Raw genomic sequence first — 23,693 nt, 5'->3', positions numbered from 1 at the left:
GAGTTATTGGTGCAACGTTAAGAGTAATTTAATTAAGTCACTATTGCTTCTCGATTCAGAATCTTTTGTGCTCCATATTTTCTTATTAAGAGAAATACTTTGCTCACTAAAAGGATTTCTACTGAATCTGCTGTCTAAATAATTCAGCTTTAAAAAATTTTAAATCAGATGTCTTCATAAGACATTAAAATGACTTTAAACCACATGGTTCCGATATTTGCCTTGGCACTTTTTCATTATGTAGAGGTCTGGCTTTGCTCCTCTAGAATGTTTGTTTTCTATTCTCCATAAGGTTCTGGCCATATTATAAATGAGAAAACTTGTACATTTGAACAAAAATGTACAAATATCAAAAAAAGATGTGAATTAACTAATGAGAGTTTTCATAATGACTTTTGGGGTTAGTTTAATTGCTTTTCCTTAGGGTGCTTATTTCCACTAACTTTATTTATGGCAATCTTGGTTTTCTTCTTCCTGAATTGCTTAGTTGTGACGTTTCTCAGTATTTGGGACTTGAGTTGCTTGTCTCAGCTTTGCTGCCATATTTGATTAAAATGCAGATTCCAGAGCTTCACTCCAAGCTTGACTCAATATCTCTGCCAATATATATGCCAAGGGTTTAGTATTTTTAACAGGATGTCAAGGTGATGCCAATTCACCTTAAAATTTATCAAACCAGAGTTATAGATTTTTATCTATTTTTGTAGGTTGTTGTTTGTCTCCCACAAAATAATAACTTTAACTTTATATAGATTTCTACAGCTGATATTTCTTTACCTAGATTTTTGGATTTTATTCTTGCTTTCAGTGTCTTTCCTATAAAAATTGTTTCAAAAACTGTCTTGAATTCTTTATCCAAATGAGTTGTATACATGTTATACAGAAGTAACCATAGAGATCCTTAAAATATATTGGTTCTCATTAGCAACAATGTCTAAACACCATAAAAAGGCACAGAAACACATTCACACAGAGATTTTTTAACATTTAATTACCTACTTGTGAATTCTTCACTCCCTGGATTAGCTACAGCCTGACTGGTTTTGTTTTTTAGCACAACACATCTGAAAGCTATCCTGGTGTTATTGTAGTTTGTAATTGGGAATTGTAAACTCATTTTAATATCATCCTAAGCAAAATAAAATTGGAAAGGAAATCTTTTCAACTCACTTCCATGTCAGTTTATTTCAAAGTAAAAGTCATTATCTAGCATTTATGTTGTTGCATTCATCTATTTTCTTGTTTAAATAATGAGTTTGGCAAGAAATATCCAATGTATTGATTAGCAGATATTTGATTTTTTTAAATGTGGAATTAAACATACTTTGTTATTTTCTTGACTTTTCTAAAGCTATTACCAATGTTAAAACTTGGGCACTAGATCGAGAGGTATTCCAGAATATAATGAGAAGGACAGCTCAAGCTAGAGATGAACAGTATAGAAACTTCCTCAGAAGGTAAGAATAGTACATTAGGGAAAAACAAAAGCTGGTGTAGCTATTTTGTGAATTTTGGTGTTTCAGAATAATTATTTCACTGTAACTGCTCTCACTGGAGCATTATTCACATGATTAAACCAAAGGAATAGAAGTATTTTATTTCAATGGATGCCACTAAATGTAAAATTTGTATTTAACTCCCATTAGACTTGTGCATGGATTTATTCCACCCCGAGTAATGTTGCCCCCTATATTAATAAGGTCACTTCTTACATTATAGATGAATGTATTCACGTGAGCTGCTCAATTGACTTTGAAAGACATCCTATAATCTGGAAGTGAATATCAAAAAGAAATCTAATAATGCTTTGCTTAGAATCAAATTAGAAATGATTTATTTTATCACCTTTACATGAGAAATTTTAAAAATTTGCATAGCTATATTATTCTCTAAATTACTATTCTTTATAGTAAGCTCACTTGTTAAAAAGTTTACTAAGCCTATCTTGATGATGTGGATATTTAAAATCTACTATTTTTGTGAAGTGTTCTGTATGTGCTCCCACCAACTTCAGTGCATCAAATTATAGAAAAAGAACTGCCTAGGCTGGGAGTATGGATTGACCTGTCAACACCCATGTTCAGTGGGGAAGCAATTACAGAAGCCAGACCTTCCACCTTCTGCACTCCTTAATGACCTTGGGTCCATACTCCCAGAGGGATAAGACCAGGAAAGCTATCAGGGCAGGGGATGGGATACAGAGTTCTGGTGATGGGAATTGTGTGGAGTTGTACCCCTCTTATCCTATGGTTTTGTCAGTGTTTCCGTTTTATGAATAAAATAAAAAAGACATGAAAAAGAAAAAGAACTTCCTAAATCCAGTTATAACTTTTTTTGAGAATGTAATTTCTTTATTTCAGTTATTTTTGTGAGGTTTTTTTTTTTTGACAGTTTCTGAAGCTGTAATACATACTTTAGTGGATATTACTTGTGATAGGTGATAATAATAATAATGTATCCTGTGAAAATAAATGCTAGTTTTTCTCAAGTTTAGTGACTTTTTCCCCTTGTTTAACTAGGATGTATAGCCAGTGATTTTGGTGCTGTATAGTGTCCATTGATGTTGAGGACTCAGTAAACATTAAATGAATACTTTTGTAATCAGTAGAACATGTAGACAATCAGGTTTCTGTATAGGATCTTGCTGACTTTCTCTGTCAGAGATAACAGTGACTCCAGGCAGGAGGGCTGCAGTAATGTTATAGCAGGTGCTGTAATAACATGCCAGCCAATGCCTGGGCCACCTTATTGTAGGATCTGAGTACAACTGACCTCAAATTCCAATGATGGAGCAACACAAAACAAGAATCATAAAGCTAATGAACAAGAATCAGAAAAGGATAAGTAAACTAGTGTCCATGTGCTGCATCTAAAGGAGATAAAGTCTGAACCATAGGCATAGTAATTAATTCACTTGGAATCTACTATATTTTATATAAGTGGTAGAAACTACTAGCATACATTCCTTTTCTTCTTTGCTCCCTTATTCATAAATTCTTTCAAGAAATATTCATTTTAGGCCTAGTCATTTTAGATCCAGTAGTGAATAAGATAAATATCTTTGCTATTATAGAGAGGAAACTGATTAAAAAGTTCCCCAGTAGTAACTTCCTCCCAACCCTTAAAGGTGATAGTTGAACAGGGGAGAATTTCTATTAATACTGGTGATTCCAGTTTGGACTCAAAGTAGAATTTTCATGATGTGCATGTGCTTATCAAAGGTAAGTTCTGCTTACCCTTTTACCTGTGCATCAATAGGGGAATATATAAGAGAAACGAGTGTCTCTTTGTTTTATAATACATCATAAGCTCTTTATCTTATTTATTTATCTGATAGGACAGAGAGAAGTTGAAAAGGAAGAGTAGATAGAGAGGGAGAGGGAAAGTGAAACACCTGCTCACTGCTTCCCTGCTAGTAAAGCTTCCCCCATACATGTTGGAACTGGGGTTTAAATCCAGGTCCTTGTGTATTGCAATGGGTCCATTCAACCATGTGCACCACTGTCCAGTCTTTGCTTTTTCTTTTTCTAAGTTAATTTTTCATTTTAAAGTGTGTGATACTTATAAAGACAACTAGTGCACATGCAAGTTATCAAACACAGTCACAAAATACTCACTGCCAGGCTACAGCCCAGCCTGAGGAGAATTCAGCAGTACACTTTCCATGTCATTTCCCAGATACCCACACCCTCCTCTTGGAGGAAACCGACAGTTTGAAATTTTACTATACTTGGTATTATTTATTATTTTCTCCTATAGGTTGATGTAGCCTATTTTTTTAACTTACTGAAATGGTTTTATTTCTGTAACAAAATTATTTCATTCAATGTCTCCTTCTCCTTTTTATTCTTCTTCCTCTTCTTCTTTTTCTAAGATTCATCTGTTTAGCTAGTTCAGTCATTGTTCCTATTATACAGTTTTAGTATCTGGCTCTACAGTTCTTTTTTTTTTAAATTTTTTATTTAAGAAAGGATTAGTGAACAAAAGCATAAGGTAGGAGGGGTACAACTCCACACAATTCCCAACACCCAATCCCCATAACTCACCCCCTCCCATAGTAGCTTTCCCATTCTCTATCCCTCTGGGAGCATGGACCCAGGGTCTTTGAGGGTTGCAGAAGGTAGAAGGTCTGGCTTCTGTAATTGCTTCCCCGCTGAACATGGGCGTTGACTGGTCGGTCCATACCCCCAGTCGGCCTCTCTCTTTCCCTAGTAGGGTGTGACTCTGGGGAAGCTGAGCTCCAGGACACATTGGTGGGGTCTTCAATCCAGGGAAGCCTAGCCAGCATCCTGGTGGCATCTGGAACCTGGTGATTGAAAAGAGAGTTAACATATGAAGCCAAACAATTTGTTGAGCAATCATGGATCCCAAGCTTGGAATAGTGGAGAGGAAGTGTTAGGGAGGTACTCACTGCAAACTCTAGTGTAGTCCTGCTTTCAGGTATATATTTTGCAGTAGTTTATGGATACGTGTGCACATAAGCTCTCTCTCACAGAAACTGGTGTATATCTAGGTTATGGGACTTTGTTAGAAAGTGAACTACCTGAGATGAAATTAGAGTGTACTATTAAAGGAAAGGTCTCACCCGAGTAATGAAGCTGAAGGGTTGTCATTCCACACGTGAAGTCTCTGGATACATTCTGAGGTGAAGCATGTTGAGGTAGCAATCGTTGCTTTGGTTAGGTTGTGATCGGCAGATGCAATGTTATTTGGTTTGGATTGGGAGATGCATACGGGAAAGTGGGCCCTATCCAAGGGTTCCAGGACTGGGGGAAGTAGGGGCTCTATAGTGAAGATGTGAGGTTCCTGCTGTCTTAGGGTTCAAAAAGACAGTCAATAGTTAATATTATCATCACATTATTTGTTAATTGGGTTAACTTTGAAAAGTGCCTTTGTTATGGTTTGCTGGACAGTACCCAGTATCTTGTATATAGCTGTGCTATTGGAAGCTTCTAATCTACTTGGTCCAGGCTTTTGAGAGAGTCCGCATATCAAATACATAGCCTATATATTAAAAAGATTCAGTTTGTCTTTTGAGAAACTTTGAGACATACAATTGATTTCCCCCTCTCATATTGATTAACTACTGATTTATATGTCTACATTTTGCTAGGAGTGTACATAAACACCATTCCCACCACCAAAGGACTGTGACCCATCCCTCCCGCCCACTCCCACCCCCCACTGGCCCAGGAAGCTACATGTCTACCCCTCACCACTGGGTTTTTACTTTGGTGCCCTACTTACAATTTGATCAGGTCCTGCTTTTAGTTTCCCTTTCAGATCTTCTTAGTCAGCTTCTGTTGATGAGTGGGATCATCCCATACTCATCTTTATCTTTCTGACTTAGTTCACTTAACATAATTCCTTCTAGCTCTGTCCAAGATGGGTCAGAGAAGGTGGGTTCATTGTTCTTGATAGCTGCATAGTATTCCATTGTGTATATATACCACAGCTTTCTCAGCCACTCATCTGGTGTTGGGCACCTGGGTTGCTTCCAGGTTTTAGCTATTATGAATTGTGCTGCTATGAACATAGGAGTACACACCTCTTTTTGGTTGGGTGTTATGGAGTCCTTGGGGTATAACCCCAGGAGAGGAATTACTGGATCATATGGAAGGTCCATGTCTAGCCTTCTGAGAGTTTTCCAGACTGCTCTCCACAGAGGCTGTACCAATTTACATTCCCAGCAGCAATGTAAAAGGTTTCCTCTGTCCCCACATCCTCTCCAGCATTTGTTGCTGCTGTCCTTTTTGATGTATGCCATTCTTACAGGAGTGAGGTGGTATCTTAGTGTTGTCTTGATTTGCATTTCTCTGATAATCAGTGACCTAGAGCAGTTTTTCATATGTTTGTTAGCCTTTTGGATCTCCTCTGTGGTGAATGTTTTGTTCATGTCCTCTGCCCATTTATGGATGGGGTCATTTGCTTTTTTTGGTGCTAAGTTTGCTGAGCTCTTTATATATTTTGGTGATTAGTTTCTTGTCTGATGTCTGGCATGTGAAGATCTTCTCCCATTCTGTGAGGGGTCTCTCTGTTTGTTTAATAGTTTCTTTGGATGTGCAGAAGCTTTTCAATTTGATGTAGTCCCATTGGTTTGTTTCTGCTTTGGTCTTCCTTGCAATTGGGTTTGATTCATCAAAGATGTCCTTGAGGTGTATGTGGGAAAGTGTTTTACCAATGTTTTCCTCTAAGTATTTGATTGTTTTTGGTCTGACATCTAGGTCTTTGATCCATTTGGAGTTGATTTTTGTTTCTGGTGAGATAAAGTGGTTCAATTTCATTCTTCTGCATGTTTCAACCCAGTTTTCCCAGCACCATTTATTGAAGAGAGCCTCCTTTTTCCATTTAATCCTTTGGGCCCCCTTATCAAAGATTAGATGCCCATAGGTGTTGGGATTTACTTCTGGGCTTTCAATTCTGTTCCACTGGTCTGTATGCCTATTTTTGTTCCAGTACCATGCTGTTTTGACGATGATGGCTTTATAATATAGTTTAAGGTCTGGGAGTGTGATGCCTCCATTTCTGTTTCTTTTCCTTAAGATGGTTTTGCCAATTCTAGGTGTTTTCAGGGGCTCTACAGTTCTTATTGGTTTTCCAAAGTAGATGGTTTCTAGTGTTTTGCCATTCTTAAAAAAATCTTTTTACATGTCTGTTTATCAGAGAGAAAAAGGAGGGGGGAGAGAAAAGAAGAGAGGGGGGAGAGAGAGAGGGAGAGAGATAGAGGAGAGAGAGAGAGAGAGAAAGAGAGAGAGGAGAGAGAGAGAGAGAGAGAGGGAGAAAGTGAGAGAGAACTAGATCATCACTCTGGTATATGCACTCACTGCTGGGGATTGAACCCAGGATCTCATGTTTGAGAGTCCAACATGCTATACTCTGTGTAACCTCTTCCCAACCCCTAAAGATGATAGTTGAACAGGAGAGAATTTCCATTAATAATTAGTAATCCCATTGTGGACCAGAATTCATTATGGGCATGTGTTTATCAAAGGTAAGTTCTGTTTACCCTTTTTTCTGTAGGGGAATATATAAGAGAAACAAATTTCTCTTTGTTTTATAATACATAATAAGCTCTTTATCTTATCTATTTATTTGATAGTACAGAGAGATTGCAAATAATTCTGATGAAGACATTCTTAAAAACAACTCCTAGTGCATATGCATATAAGTCAGTTTAGAGTTTTCTTCAAAAAATAAAACCCTATTGTCTACTTTGTGGGTAATATTATTTGTTACATCAGGAATATCAAATTTTAGATGGTAAGAAAGACAAATTAATTTTATAGAAATTGTATTACCCATAAAAGTAAAAATGGGTAAAGCAGAAGACAAATTTCCCTAAGAGAATAATTTAATCACATTGATTGGTTAATCACACTGAGTGGTGTTTCCGATTTAAGAAAATAATGTTTCAGTATTCTATTTCACTATCTGTATACTATTATTATCCAAAATATCCCCATTACTTACCTCTGGCGAACTTAGTTTTAAAAGACAGTACATTATAAGGGATAACCAAGTGTCTTTTTAATGCTAATTTCTACATCACCCCCACCTGGATTCAGTCTTCATTTAATTACAGAATTTTAAATGGAAATGGGATCCTTTTCTGGAAGCAGAGCTTTTCACCCATGCTAATAAAAATGATTTAGAAATGTGGAGGAAGACACATCTTCAGAAGTGATTCATTTTGAAAACGAGCAATAAATATAAAATGTTATTCCCCCCAAAATAGAAAAAAAATGGAACTTTCCCTTTAATTTGTTTATGATATGCCTATGATTGATTATATGTAACTACATAATTTCAGTATATTTGAGATTCAGTTATTTACATGGGATATGCTTGATAATTTACTTTGAAACAATTTAAATGCACTGTATATCTTTACATGTGTGTAATGATTGTTGAATTTAAACACAGATGTGCACTTACAGCTTAATTTAGGAAGATAATCAAATAAAGCTTTCATTTTCATTTTGTAGTGTATCCTTGTTGAAGAATTTACCTGAAGATAAATTAACCAAGATCATTGACTGCTTGGAAGTGGTAAGAAATTTTAAAGTAAAGAATGTATTTCTATTACCTTAGTATTGGTAGCACAGAAAGAAATTGCAAGGGGCGGGGGAGATAGAGAGGGAAGAAGAGAGACACCTGCAGATCTGCTTCACCTCTAGGGAAGTGTCCCTCCTGCAGGCAGGGGGTGGGAACTTGAACCCAGGTCCTTGTGCAAGGTAATGTGTGTGCTTAACCAGATGTGTCTTTGGTTGGCCCCATATCTTGTGAAAATAAAAGATAAATTGTAAAGTTCAAGAACATACTATGTTTATGAATAGAACTTGAAGACTATGAATTGTCAGACAAATACTATTTATATTATGTAAAACATTAAAATTGATCAGATTATGGTTGGAGGGGAGAGGGCAGGGAGAAAGAATTGAATGAAGGTGGTTGAAATGTATGAACTTCGAGTTATAAGTACTGGGAATAAAACATAATGTAAAATATAATGACTACTGTATCATGTGTATGATAATTATTAAAGTGTTGATGCTAAGAATTCTCATAAGGAAAGCATTAGTGTCTTTTTTTGTAATTATTTTAAGTTGGTAGATTAAAATAAGATGAACTAAACTTATTCTTCATACCATTTAAATAAGCCAAAGCACTGGCTGAACTCTTAAGAACTTAATACCGTACTATGCGTCAATCACATTGCAAAACCAGAAGCTAACAAATTAATTAAAAAAAAAATTTTAAGGAGGAATATGCATATTTTAAAAATAGATGATTACCACTCATTAATTTATAGTCAAGACATTCAACAAATAAATGGTCATGTATATCTCCCAGAAATTTTTTGCTTTTATTTTTTAAAAAGTATTTCATAATAACACTGTAATATCATAACTATTAACTTTGGAGGTAAATAAGAAGAGATGGTAGGTTACCAGTCCATAGAAACCAAGAACCTTTTCCTGTTGTGAAAAATCTTTGAGCAGCTCACATGAATGAAGAGGGAGAGCTCAGGTTAGGAAACTCTTCTGAAATACAGTAACTAAAATTGAAGTTGCATGTGCAGAATGACTTTTGATTTACATATTTATTTCTTTTTGGTATATTTTATAAAAATCAAACTGCCTTACCTGAGAGGCATGTGGTTTTCTGCAATTAACATGACAATCCTTTGCAGATTAAAAAAAAAATTTAATATTTATTTTCCCTTTTGTTGCCCTTGTTGTTTAACATTGTTGTGCTTATTGATATCGATGTTGTTGGATAGGACAGAGAGAAATGGAGAGAGAAGGGGAAGACAATGAAGGGGAGAGAAAGAGACACCTGCAGACCTGCTTCACCGCTTGTGAAGCGACTGCCCTGTAGGTGGGGAGCCAGGGGCTCGAACCGGGATCCTTATGCTGGTCCTTGCGCTTTGCGCCACTTGTGCTTAACCTGCTGGGCCACCACCCGACTCCCAAAGTAACTACCCGCCCAACGTGGGGCTCGAACCCACAACCCTGAGATTAAGAGTCTCGTGTTCTATCCACTGAGCTAGCCGGGCTGGTTTTTGCAGGGTTTTTATCCTGTAAAGAATTCGGTAATGCATGATTAGCAATTGGAGCAGATAAAGGGTGGATTGGTGCTTTGGTGATGGGCTTCTGAGTCAGGCTGTGAAACACCCCCTACTTGAAAACTCTAGAACTTTGAAAAAACATTTTAAAAATTGCACTCAAGGCACACCTTACTTATTTTAACATCTAAGTAAAAGCTGCTATTGGAATGTGTTCAAAAACTCATATTAGACATCACCCAGAAGGTTGGTTTGAGTCCAAGATTAGTCAGGTTATTTTGTGAATAATGCTTTTATTGCATGTACCTTGGATTCTAAAGATGTGCATAATATGAAACCCTCTTCAAATTTGAGATAAAAGTTAAAAGCAGACAACTTCTTTCTCAATTTTTTGTGGGGTGATTAATTTTCTTACCCCAAAATGATTTTTACAGAATGTAAAAGCAGGCTAGGGATCATAAAGGAGTCTGATGCCATGTAGATTTTAAACTTTTCTAAGGCTGTTCTCAGTGGGAGACAGAAAATCCCTGTAAAGATGATTGTTAACAGACTCATGCTTATGTCAATCAAAATATACAATGTACATTAATATCTGTTGAGAAGGGAGCACCCATCATTTTATCCTTAAGTATAAGTGACACCAGTAATGTTTCCATTTACATTTCATAGGCCCACTCAGCAGTTTATCAAGGACTGGCTGTGATGACACAGTGCTTGGCCTTTTGTCTCCAGAGCGTTCTGAGATGAAGTCATTTTTAAGAGGGCTGCTTGTCCTGCATCTCTTGGGATTTCCCCAAAGTAACATAACCCAATCACAGATGTTACAAATTAATAATTCATCCTAATTTCTGAGAGTGTTTTCTTAAAGTTGGAGAGGCCCTATATTTTTTGTTAACTGAGGAAATCTGTTTTTAATATAATACTAATAGAGTAGATTCACCAGAGGGGAATTCCATGCTGACAGCAAATATTAAAATTTTGTATCATTAAAAATAAATGGTAAATTAGACATATTTATAGCAGCCACAGGCAGTAACTATGGAATATATATGGGGGTGAGGGACTCAGACCCGGTATTAATTAACATGCAGTTTGAGTTTGAAGGTCTCATCTTTTCAAACACCCAAGAAAGGCTTTATTACATCAGCGTTTGCAGACAGCAGCACAGTTTATAATGGGTTCTTTATTCATACCTGGCAAACAAGTGTGTCTGTGCAATGTGCGAAAATTCTCAAATTCGAAAGTGATTAACAAGGGAGTAAAGGATCTGTTTAGCACTAAGGAGAGCACATAATTTAGCAGCATAGCTTGGTCTAATGGCCTGTCAACAGGGTCCTGACAATAGCCAATCACTAAAGCAACAGACTTATGACAGTGCACCCACTGAGTTTGGGGACCAGGTGTCCTGTAAACTGGCTCCAGCATCTTTGAGAAAAACAGGCTGAATCTGGCGTGCTGCTTAGGAGTTGATCTGGGAGGTCTTGAGGGTCCAGAAGGGGTGTATGAGAAAATTTCCATCATCAAGCAATTAGTTGATCTGTGTTTGCTAAGAATGTTGAACTCATGCAGCAAATGGTCCTGACTGTGCAGTGTTCCAAGAACATGTTTTACTTTAGCAGAAATCACCCAGAACATCAGTTTTGGAGGCAGCTATTACCTTTTAGCCTTTTCTTGTGTTCTGATGGGAAAATGAGAGTGGGAATAGTACCAGTATATTTGTTGATGTGTTCTGAGTCAACCAATGAACATCATAATGCATTGTATGGATTCTGAAAGCAGTATAGCTAAGATGATAATGAAAATGGTAATGTGACTTCTGCACCTGTACTTGTGCAGCAGGGGAAACAGAAGTGGAAGTAGTTCCTGATCCCACACACAGCACTCAACCTAGGAAACCTAGGACTTCTCTGTGTGGTTGATCCAAGTGTCACTTAGCCCCATCTCAAAGTTTTGGCATTTAGCCCAATGACCCATAGCCCTGTGGCTGTGGAATGGAGTGGGAAAGTATGTGGGTGGCGTAGTGTGGAAAGTCCAGTACATGTTGACTGCCATGACCACCATATACTTGACTTAATTTGTAGCAAGGGTCCAGAAACTCAACATTTAAGAGTGCAATTTTTAAAAAAATATTTATTCCCTTTTGTTGCTCTTGTAGTTATTATTGTTGTTATTGATGTTGCCATTGTTGGACAGGACAGAGAGAAATGGAGAGAGGAGGGAAAGACAGTATGGGGAGAGAAAGATAGACACCTGCAGACCTGCTTCACCACCTGTGAAGCGACTCCCCTGCAGGCAGGGAGCCGGGGGCTCGAACTGGGATCTTTACGCTGGTCCTTGCACTTTGCACCACCTGCACTTAACCCGCTGCACTACCGCCCAACTCCTGGAAGAGTACAATTTTTATACCTCTTAATGTTTGAGAAAGTATTAGTTTAAAATAATGAATCAGATGCACAGAGTTTGTCACAGTCTGCCTCTTCATTCAGGAATTTTCCATTACTTTTTTTTTTTAAGTCTAATCTTCTGGTTGGGGCTAATAGTCCTATAAGCCAGAGGATTTTTCTCATTCTAATGATTACATCCAAAGCCGTAAGAAAGTTCATATCATTGTGGATTTTTGCCTCAATCTTTAGCCCATTGAATGCTGGGGCCTCTAAGTATCACACAAAGTTCACTAAAGTCTGCATGTTAGAGTTTGTAGTGAAGTCCTTATCATTAACAACTGTCAATAAATTGTGGTAGACATTGGGGTGTCCACACCCAGCAAATGGATAAGCGATAGATCAGATCTTTATGAGCTCTTTCAGTCTTCCAGTTGCAGAATTCTCTATTCTTTAGTTCACTCAAGTGGGACTGACTTCTGTTAGGTTCCCCTTAAGTCTCTGGCTCCTTGGAAATAGTATTAAATAGCCTGAATGTCTGTCCACCTGATCCATGTGTGTTTGCTTTAAAATTTCTAAGGTGTATTGTCTTTCCTAATTGGGCAAATAAAAATAGCCAAAAGCAGCACAAATAGTACTGTATACAATTTTTAAAGGAACTTATAAGAGTACAAGTACATGATACCTAAAGGTTGTGTGTGTTTGTGTGTGTGTGTGTGTGTGTGTGTGTTTGTGTGTGTATATCAGTATATTGCCAGGATAGCCTGAGGGTACTTCTTCTCGAGATAGTGCTCTCTGGGTTGGAGAGAACTCAACTGGAGCCGATCTAGGCTGCTGCGTGGGAGAGAGATCAGGAACTCATGCTGCACTAACTTCGCAGGAGATACACTCTGGAACTCTTGGAGCCAGAAAGCAATTTCCAAGTGTCTTTAATCAGAAGAGCAGCTGTTTTTATACTCTCCAAGTAGGGTGGAAACAGGATGTGATATAGAGAAGGTGGAGAGAAAAGTGACTGGTGAAAATCAGAGTGTGACAAGGAGAGGGCGGAGCAGGCGAGAATCCTATCACTGAACCACCAATGCCCTGGAGGGAGTGCTTTATGTAAAAGTGATTTATGTAAATAGACCAAAGCTTTGAATGGGATTAAATCTATCCCTATATAGGCATATGGTTAAGCAGAAGCCAGGGGGAGCTGGCATACTATCCAACAGTATATCATAACTATTTCTTTGTTGTGAAGCTTTCCAGCCATAGACAGAGACCCAGGAAGTCATGATCTTTCTTCTTCTTTGTCTTTGTCCACCATCAATCACCTTGGATTGTCCTTCTGGTTTTATATATTCTGTTTATAGACACTTGGGTTAAGGAATTTTGATTTATTATTGCAGAGTGAACATTTTCTTTATAGTAAAATTTTCCCCCTCTTTAACTGTTAGTTTTTGTATAGTTTTATTCTGATCATTATCTCTCAGTCTGACCTGGAATTGATTTGAAATTTTTTCCTTCTTCCTGTATACTAAGCAACTTCTCTCATGGTTTCTAGGCAAACTCACTGTAGGTCATAACTTGTTAGTAGGTCATGAAACCTATCTAGAGGAATATATTTTAATACCAGAAGTGTAAGTATAAGCATTTTTGAAAGCAAATTTTATTAGCAATTTGATATTGATTTACAAAATTACATGTCAACAGGGGTATAATTACATATCATTCCCACCACCAGAGTTCTGAATCCCAAGTCTCTCCATTGCAAACCACCACTGTTCTCCCAAGGTTGCAGATATGGATTAACTGTCATCTCTACAACTGTCTGTCTACATTTGTACATATTTCCCCCCCCCCTTTTTTTTCCAGGTCCAATCCTTTCTACCCCTCTAAGCCACATATAACCATATTACTGCATCCAAATGTCTCTCTTTTACATGTATGTATTTGGCATACATATAATATGTATTCCTTTTAGGGTAAAAATTCCTTAAAAACCTTTGCTCCACAGATAGGGTCTAGGGCTTCTCAGTCAAAGAACACTTTGCCATGTAATCACAGGACAGTAACCATGCTGTTTGCATTTCTTTTTGGTCTCGGTGGTCACCTGGCTAGACTGGCTACACTCCCCAGTTGACAAACACAGGTTAGCCTGGCATCATTGCCAGCACTCACCACTATATATTTTTGATCTGACTTACCTCCACAGCCATTTATGATCTATGGAGTTACTGTGAATACACTGGGAGGTATTATTTATCTTTATCACATATTTTTGGTTGACAAAGAGTCATCCCTGGTTAAACAAACAAACAACAACAACAAAAATCACTGGGAAAGTTATCCCTTAAAGAGTAACTATGATCTTTCTACTTGTTGTCTTTTGACTTCAACCCAAGTTGTTAATAGTAACTGAGGAACTGCCTGCCAATGCTTCAAAAAGAAGGAATTGTGATTCAAAATATAGTTTAAAGCATCATTTTTTTTTACTTCATTTTTAAAATGAAGTCAAAGTTTGCATCTTATTCACATAACAATCTTGAGAGGATGGTCCCTGATGACCCAGAATAATATTCAGGAGCTTCAAATAGCAGGTTGTTATAGCATGGGTTTATTTAGGTACATACAAACTGTGGCTGCAAAATAAAGCAAAGAGGGAAAGATTGGCTAGCCATATGATGTGGCCATAGTCCTTAAGCATCATTTACCAACATTTAGCTTCAACACATTCAGATCCACTGGAAAAACATCATAGGGTCTGGGGAGAGGAGATGACTAGGAAAAGGGCAAGCAAGAAAAGTGAGTGCCTTCCACCAGACACTCATTTAAGCAGCTTCCTATACCCACAATCCCTTGTGAGTTTGTATATGTTTCTTAGATGCTCTTGACATCAGACTGATGTTAGCCATATGCTAATTATATCCATAATTATATTCATAATCCCTTTTGCTCACCATGAGTGAAAAAATGCTTCCAACAATTCCAAATTTCTAGTACAAAAATGAACAAAGATGCTCAGAATCTTCTATGACTATAGGTGAAAAGGCCAATCTGTGTCACTAGAGTTTACTCTGCAAGCTCTGGCCTTGTCCCAAGAGTGTAGACACAATTCCTGGGTATCAAATAAAGGCTTTATGTTAGCCTGGAGATCTTTTGGTATGTTTATCTATATGTATATATTTCTATATCTATATCTATATCTATATCTATATATATCTATATCTACCCAGATACAGCTGAACACCCCGGAAGCTGGGAACAGAAACCAGCAGAGGTGGCCTTGAATCCAGGTTATCCCTGTGTAGTGATCATGGCATATCCAGGGTGTTGAATTTCTGCATTCAAGTATTCAGTTTGTTCTTATGAAGAGTTTGCAGAGGATTTAACTGCTTTGTCATGGGTCCAAATAAGACCTGTGAATGACAAAACTTAAAAAAAAAAAAAAACCCTTGATCCTAAGTTAGTAATCTTATTGGTTTCAATCACAAAGAGGCTAGACAAAACAAAGAGAGTTTTTAAAAGAAAACATTTAAAGTTATGAACACATTTTTATGGTTTTCTTTTGTCCATCTCGTGGAAAGATTTCAATAAATGTGATGATAATAGTGCACCTTTTGGAGAAAGAACAGTAGCTCTGTGAAGAAAAGTGATGTTCAGCAGTGTTTGACTAGAAGAATTGTAGTACAAGAAAAATGACAAGTATATAAAGCTCTCTGTATTCTCCTGTTGTTAAGAAATTTCCCTTTTATGAGTGCATTAAAGCATTCCACAATTACTTGTCCAGTGGGGTTGTAAGGTATGCCAGTTCCATGCTTAATATTTCACTAAGAGAGGAAATGAACTGTAGTCTAGAAACATACACAGGGCCATTGTCAGTCTTAATTTTATGAGGAATACCTTTAGCAGCAAAGACAGAAAGTGTTCATGAATATGAGTTGCTTTCTCAACTTATATTATACAAGTGGCATGTATAAAGCCTGAAAAAGCATCCAAAGAAACATGAACAAATTTCAGTTTACCCAACTGAGTAATATGTGTAACATCCATTTGCTACAATCCATTGCTAGAAAGTCCTCTGGGATAAATATCCATAGAATGGAAGGAGTTATGAGTGGTAACTTGACAATCTAGACATGAGAGAATAATGGCTCATGTCTGTTTTAGAGAAACATTAAATTGTTTAACTAGGGATTAGCATATTGTGAAAAAAGAATGGGAATTAGTATCCGAATTCAAAGTAAAATTTTTAGTACTTCCAAATGTACTGCCACCCCTAGGAGGCCCAATTGACAGTCTTTATAAATAGGGAATAAAGATAAACTGCAGCTTGGGTGCCTTGGGGCTAATGACAGATTTTAATTTGTCCTTCGTAGTTGATATCAATAATTCCAGGATGCACTTGAACACTTTGAGAGGTTGAACTAGAACGTCCTAGCAAAAGATAAGTAAAACCTTTGGGGAGAGGACCCCAGACACTGGTAGGTACAATTTCTATTTTACCCCTTTCAGTTAAAAAGCATTCTTGAGAAATGATAAGATCTAATCCGTGCTGCCCAGGGTGGCAATCATAACATCAATCTCTGACTGAGAATGTATTGAGAGGATTCCAGCAGAGCTGGAGCACAGGCAACAGGTCTGTTACCATCCATGCCTGTTGTGATTGGCTGCCCTGAGTCATTCAACAGTCCTCATTGGTTTGTGAGTCCTAAGGGTTAGGTCTCTTTCATTTCCTGGCAGAGAATTGTCTCTTGCATTGGTTCTAGATGGACAGTGTATTGCCCAGTGAAAACTTTTGTTATAGCATAGGCATTCAGTGGGAGGATATTTTGAGTATTTATCTCTAGGTACCTTATAATTAAATCATGGGATATTTACCTTACAACCCCTTTGTAAATGGACCTCATTATTGAATTTAAAACAAACTTTGTTTTGCATGGGCTGTACTGAGACTGCAACAAATGTGGTCTGAGTTACTGCAGCCCTAACATGTGCCTTATGGGTTTGAGTCCCTCCCTCAGTACATGCTTTTATCATTTGAGCAATATTTCCAATGTTCATTTACTCAGTAGAAAGCAAAGTCATCCTCACTTACTAACTGGCTGAGTGGGATATTTCTAAGAACCTGATACCACTAAGCATCATATTTCCCATTGGTTCCTTCCCTTGTAGTAGGAACAGGGTAGGTGTGAAGGTCAAAGAAACTATTTTGTTTAAGTCCATAGCTGCTTTTGAAAGGAGTCTTATTATCTTTCTCACTGGCAGCAGAGAGATCTGGGCCTATGGTGGTGGACAGAGGCAGAGGAGAAGTTGGAGGTGCAGAAGGTAGAAAGGGATTGAGTGAGGCAGAGCCATGTGGTAACTTAGGTTGAAGGGGTTGTAAAAAGGAGGGATCTGACATCATAGAAGAGGAGGCAGAAGATGTGGGGCAGCAGAGGAAGTCATGGAGGAAGGAGGGGAGAAGAGGAGCTAGAGAGCCCCTGAAAATGGTGTGGCATGTGGGACAGTTAATCAATATGATAATGGGCCATGTTTGTCCCATTGTCTGGTAAATCTGTGAATAGATAGGCAAGGTCAAGTTCATGAGAGAGATTGAGGCAAAGTGACTTGGTGTGGCTCAGCAGAAAAATGCAAGAATGTTTGGGTTTTAGGCACTCCAAATAAATTTATGCCTGTGAGGTGAGTGAGAAGGAAGATGTGGATTTGGAACCAGGAAGAGAAGGAAGGGTTATGAAACTTTGTTGTAAAGAATCCTGCAACTATTATATATAAAATATAAAGAAACCTATAAATTATGACAGATATGCAAATGTTTTACTATGACTAGACCTCAATTTTTATATAGATCTATGCCAATTTTCCCAATATCTCAACCAATAAAATTCCATGTGTGTGAAGACATGTGGAGATAGCCTTAAAAACAAGTAACAATTTACCTAGTCATTGGTTGGAATAATAAATATTAAGTAGCCCTAATGTTTCTTTTAGTTGTTTCAGGTGAACATTTTCTTCCTTAGAATGTAATGTTACCATAATGAGAGTTTTAGAAGTGAGTAGAAGAAGAAAGCTTAAAATCAATCCACTTACCATGAACTAGCATAGGCTGGCTGGGTCCCTCATCAACTTTTGGAGTTGGGGAGTATAGATTTAAAGTTGAGCTAGACCAAAGAGGGAAAAACAGAATGGGTCAGGAAATGTGATATGTGTGTGTGCTAGGTATAGTAAAAAAGTTAAAAACCTTCTGCTGGGTTTTTGCTGTGAAGTTTAACAAATTGCAGGTTTACTATAATGAGAGTTTATTTAGATACATTAAAAAATGTGACAGCAAAATAATCAAAGAAGGAAATCAGCAGATGACCAAGCCAAGTGCAAGCAGGAAAAGAGAGCAGTTTCCACCAGACACTTGTTTGAGTAACTTCCTATATCCACAATATTTTGTGAGTTTGTGTATGCTCTTGATCTCAGCTGTATGCTAATTATGTTTATGTCCCATAAGTCCTTTGGCTCCCTGTAAATGAACACTGGTCCTAACAAGACTTTTATAGCAAGAATATACTCATGTTGGTTCAGTTTACCGTGAGAATATTGAAGAGTTCACTTTACCTGGGAAGACATATGTTGCCAGGAAAGCTTTGATGACCAGCTCACATCTTTCACAGTCATTCACAATAGTCACAGGACTCTCCTGTACCATATGTGCCACCAGGTGTTATCTCATGTCATCTTTTACTCAAGCAGCATAAGGTGTGGTACATGATACCATATGACTTTACAGAAGTCTGAGGTCCAGAAGATTTTTAAAAAATTTTTTATTTATAAAAAGGAAACATTGACTAAACCATAGGATAGGAGGGGTAAAGCTTTGCACAATCCCCACCACCAGAACTCTGTATCCCATCCCCTCCCCCCGATAGCTTTTCTCTTCTTTAATCCTCTGAGAGTATGGACCCAAGGTCATTGTGGGATGCAGAAGGTGGAAGGTCTGGCTTCTGTAATTGCTTCCCCACTGAACATGGGCGTTGACAGGTCAATTCATACACTCAGCCTGTCTCTCTCTTTCCTTAGTGGGGAAGGGCTCTAGAGAAGCAGAGCTCCAGGACATTTTGGTGGGATCATCTGTCCAGGGAAGTCTGGTTGGCATCATGCTAGCATCTGGAGCCTGGTGGTTGACAAGAGAGTTAACATATAAAGCCAAACAAATTGTTGACCACTCATGGACCTAAAGGCTGGAATAGTGCAGATGAAGAGTTGGGGGGGGGGGGTCCCTCCATTTTGTAGATAGCTAGTAGGCATATTTTAGTTAATTCCAAGGGACCTGTGGCTATACTATTTTTTTTTCCCTTTTTCTTTTGTCCCCTGAGCCTGAAATCTGATATGACAGTGGATCCAAATTATTGTCTGGGGAGATGATGCCATGGCTGGAAAAAGGACCAGAAAGCTGGATCAGGGAAAAGAGTAGCTCCCTAATATGGGAAAAGGGTATAAATATTGTTGACTGTAAACCCCATCAATTTGATGTGATCTGGGACCCATAATTAGCTTAGGAGCCTGTGTGACCTCTGCATCCCCCTAGATCTGAGCTCACATTCTGTGGTCATCAGTAGGAGCATTCCATGCCACCCCAATATCAACCCATCTTCCTCAGGTGTAGCGTAGAGTATGTTGTCCATCCTCCCTTTGGAGGATGGAACATTCTCTACCACTGTTGATCCAGGTTGAGGGTAAGGTCCTATGTGGCCCACAAAGTGGTCTATTGTGTTGTTCCTGATAGAAATGACCGGTAACAATGGAGAGAGGGATTTATTTGAGGTCTAGATACCTAATGTCTGTTTGGGAATCTCAGGACTCCCCAATAGGGCCCCAGTTGATGGGGTGGCCTGATAGTGACTAAAAAGTCATCATTAAAGTATGCCAGTCTCTTGATTTAAGTACAGGTAAGCAATCCATTATCATCCTCTTCTTTAACATACCAGTCTTGGAGTCTTTGCTATGTTTTAGATGTTCTTAATGTTTCAAAGTACACTGTCTCACTGTGGTAGGTAGAATGAATTTTACAAAATCCCTGGAACATGTGACTAGATTTTGTTACATGGTAAAAAGAACTTTGTAGATGTAACTAAGGTTCAGGACCATAAATAGGGAGATTATCCAGGATTTTCTAGGTAGGATGGATATAATTAAATGAGCCTATAAAAGCAGAGAATTTTCTCTGGCTGGTGTTAATTTGTGCAGCAGCAGTGGAAGTCTGAGAGATGCCAAGTGGAAGAATTGGACTTGCCATGACTGTTGTGTGTGGTTCTGGGGTGTATGCAGTCTGTGCAGGACTTAGGCTGACAGCCAGCAGTGAAGTGGACCCTTATCCTACAACTGTAAGGAACTGATTTCGGCCAACCCTCTGATTGAACCTGAAAGCAGATTTTCTGCAGGAGCCTCCAGAAAGAGAAACAACCCTACTGACACCATGAGTTCAGTGTTGAGGAACCAGAAGCATAGACAGTTAGTGCAGCTGTGTTGTGCCTGAGCTCTGACTAGAAACTGAGGGATAACGACTGTCCTGTCATTTCAAGCCATGAAGGGTGTCATTTTTGCTGTTAGAAGTAGGAAATTAATGTGTTTATCTGAAGCATTGGATGTAAATGTAGATTCAGATATGGGATTTGAGTCTAGATGTGTTTCTGTTTGAAATGGCTCAGCAAGTTGAGCAAAGGACTCCCAAGCCTGTGGTTCCAGGTTTGACCCATATACCCCATGTATTAGAGCAGTGGTTTGATCTCTTAGTCAAATAAAATAAATATTTAAAAAATAGAGGACAGTTTATTAAGACTGCCAGTTACATAATACATTTAAAATCAAGGTACTTTTGAAAGATATATATTTTTTTAATATATATTTTTAATTTTTATTTTATTTTTGAGAGAGATGAAGAGAGAGAGAGAGAAACACACACAGAGAGAAACACCAGAGCACGGCTCAGCTCTGGCTTATGGTGGTGCAGGGGATTGAACCTGGGACTTGGGAGCCTCAGGCATGAGAGTCTGTTTGCATAACCATTATGCTGTCTCCCCCGCCCGAAAGATATTTTTGAATATCCTCTAGATACTATTCTTCCTTCCATGATGTTGAAATGTCTTGTTATGTATATAAAATGATATGTAAATAAAGTATGTTTTAAGAGTAAATAGTCAAAGTATACTGAAATACAATATCAAAGTAGTTTAGTTTGGTATTTATCTTAAGCCCAAGAGAAAAGCATGGATTATTTATTGTGTTGTTAATTGTGTCTTTCTTAAACAATTACAAAAACCTATTTTTGTTTGAGATCCCTTTTAGTTCTGGACTCCAAGTTAACATCAATTAAAAATAAGTGGGACAGACTGCTGAACCCATCCTTGTTTCTTAAAAGACCAATTTGCTCTTTTAGTTTGATAGGTGGCTTGATTACTTCTCCCACCCCAAGAATTTTTTTGCATGTGTGTGTCTGGTCACAGGGACTCATTCATGAATGATTTCACAACTCACTAGCCAACATTTTCATTCCGGAGATAGAGAGATAGAGGAAGAGGTACAATATATAGCACGGGAGCTCCCCCCATTACTGCAGTTACACTCCCATGGAAATTTGGGAATCAAGCTTGAGTTGTGGACTTGACAAGGCACATTCCCTACCAAGTCAGTTATCTTCTGGTTCTCCCTGCCAAAGAATACCTTGGTGGAAGACACACACACACACACACACACACACACACACACACACACACACACACACACACACGTGCACACATGTGAAATAGTGACAATTTGAGACTTCTGAGCATGTTTGAAAAATAATCGACATGTATAAAAGTTCCAATGTGGATCTGCTATGATAAAAACTCTGGAAACAATCCATGTGAAAGAGTGATTCATTGTGTGTGTGTAGAATTTCCGTAGTAGCTACTCTTCAAGGAACTTGAAATTGGGGCCAATAACTCTAGTATCCATTCAAGAAAATATTTTTAATTTATTAGATAATCATGTCCCCCCCAAATTTGAAAACTAATTTCAGATCTCTTGCAAATTTGTGTTATTTAGTTGAGAGCCATCCTATATATCAGTCATCACTGCTTTGCTCCCATTTCTCTTCATGTTTTCAGTCTCCACATCTGAAATTCAGTACTGCAAGTATTTTTGTTCTTTGAAAGACATAAATGCAGAAACCAAAGCATTCTCTTCCTTTCCCTGGGCCAAGCCATGGTGCACCTGATTGAAAGCTGACATTACCACTGGCAAGGACCCAGGTTTGAACCCCTGGTACCTGCCTGCACTTGGGGAAGCATCACAACTGGTGAAGTAGAGCTGCAAGTGTCTTTCTTTCTCTCTCTCCTGCTTTCCCTCCACCTTTCTTCTCAATTTCTCTGTGTACTATCAAATAATAAATTAATTAAATAGTCTCCCTCCTTCCCCAAATTTAGGACTACAACATTTAAGAAGATCATTGTTAACAATTTTAAAAAAAACAATACAAATGGGTATGGAATACTTTTTTCTATGTGAAGAGTTCAGATTGATTTATATTTGTCTGTGTGCCTAATCTTTTTTTTAACCTCTCATTCCAATAGGAATACTATGATAAAGGAGATTACATTATTAGAGAAGGCGAGGAAGGAAGTACCTTTTTCATTTTAGCAAAAGGAAAGGTAAATATTAATTAAAGCTTATTTCAAGTAAATAAAAATGTCTCCTAAATCAGTTTTCCACAAATGCGGCCGCAACATACTGCAACAAAAGAAGGTCTCCATGTTGAACTGGTAAAAGAAGCTTCTTTCCAGAAGAGGCTTTGGGAAAACAAAGACGATGTGATGGGTTCCAACTAAGAAATGATCCTCTGAGTGATTTTAGACAGGTTGCTTGACTTCTTTTACACATGGCTTCATTGTATACAAAATTACTGGGTTATGTCCATGGCCATTATTTAGCTCCCAGATCATGGCTGGAATATCTTTCTATTCAACAGATACAATCAGCATCAACAGGAGAATGAATTTGGCAATTAGGCACAGCAATCGCCAGGCATCAAGCTATAAAATATAATGAATCAGAATATTAGTTTAAGTAATAGCTTTACTTGATCTGGATGTTGATGATAATATATGTGTATTAGTTTGTTAATCTAGTATATACATTTTTATACTCATATGTGTACTTTTTCTTTACTTAGATATTGGGTATATAATGTTCTTAGTTGATCCTTTGTCAACTCTTAGCAGTGTTCCTTAGAGGTTAAAAATAAAAGGAATGTGAAATATTGAAGAAAAGAGTAAAATTTTGAGTACCTGAGTCTATTAAATGTTAATTTTTATAAATGCTTTTTCTTCCCTGGTACAATTTATTGTGAGAAAGCTAGACATTTTTGGTAAACTAATTTGTGGTTAAAGGAAAAATTAGAAAGTAATTCAACATTGTTCAAATCTCAGAAACCTTTCAATACTCAGGACTTAAAAAAATTATTTATCCATAACCTTTGGAAGAATTTTGGTTAATTTCATTCATTATTTAATTTTTAAAATTTATTGTGTCTTGCATAAATGTTAATAAAAATTTCTAATTAGTGTGAAGTAACCCCTATTACCATGTGAACTAGAATGATTCCTTTTAGAAAGCAAGAGATAGTGTTTTTCTTTTTTCCATTTTTTTATTGTGGGTTAATGGATACAATTTGTCATCTCTCTGTGATAGGTCTGTACTAGGCACTCTTACCCCCAATATAGTTCCTTTCCTATCAT

The 23,693-nt window shown here is 37.7% G+C and overlaps 1 protein-coding gene across 2 annotated transcripts in view; it reads left to right on the top strand.

Annotated features, from left to right (window-relative positions):
• PRKG2 (protein kinase cGMP-dependent 2) overlaps positions 1-23,693 on the top strand; it is a 118,980-nt gene that overhangs the window by 38,429 nt on the left and 56,858 nt on the right. For both annotated transcript variants that reach the window (XM_060187926.1, XM_007518499.3), the window contains exons 5-7: positions 1,352-1,457; positions 7,986-8,049; positions 22,530-22,607. In XM_060187926.1, coding sequence (XP_060043909.1) covers positions 1,352-1,457; positions 7,986-8,049; positions 22,530-22,607 — 248 coding nt within the window. The remainder of the gene's footprint in view (positions 1-1,351; positions 1,458-7,985; positions 8,050-22,529; positions 22,608-23,693) is intronic.

This window comes from Erinaceus europaeus, chromosome 3, assembly GCF_950295315.1.
Source record: "Erinaceus europaeus chromosome 3, mEriEur2.1, whole genome shotgun sequence".
In the NCBI taxonomy this organism is placed as follows: domain Eukaryota; kingdom Metazoa; phylum Chordata; class Mammalia; order Eulipotyphla; family Erinaceidae; genus Erinaceus; species Erinaceus europaeus.
This window is presented reverse-complemented; position numbering and strand designations above follow the sequence as displayed.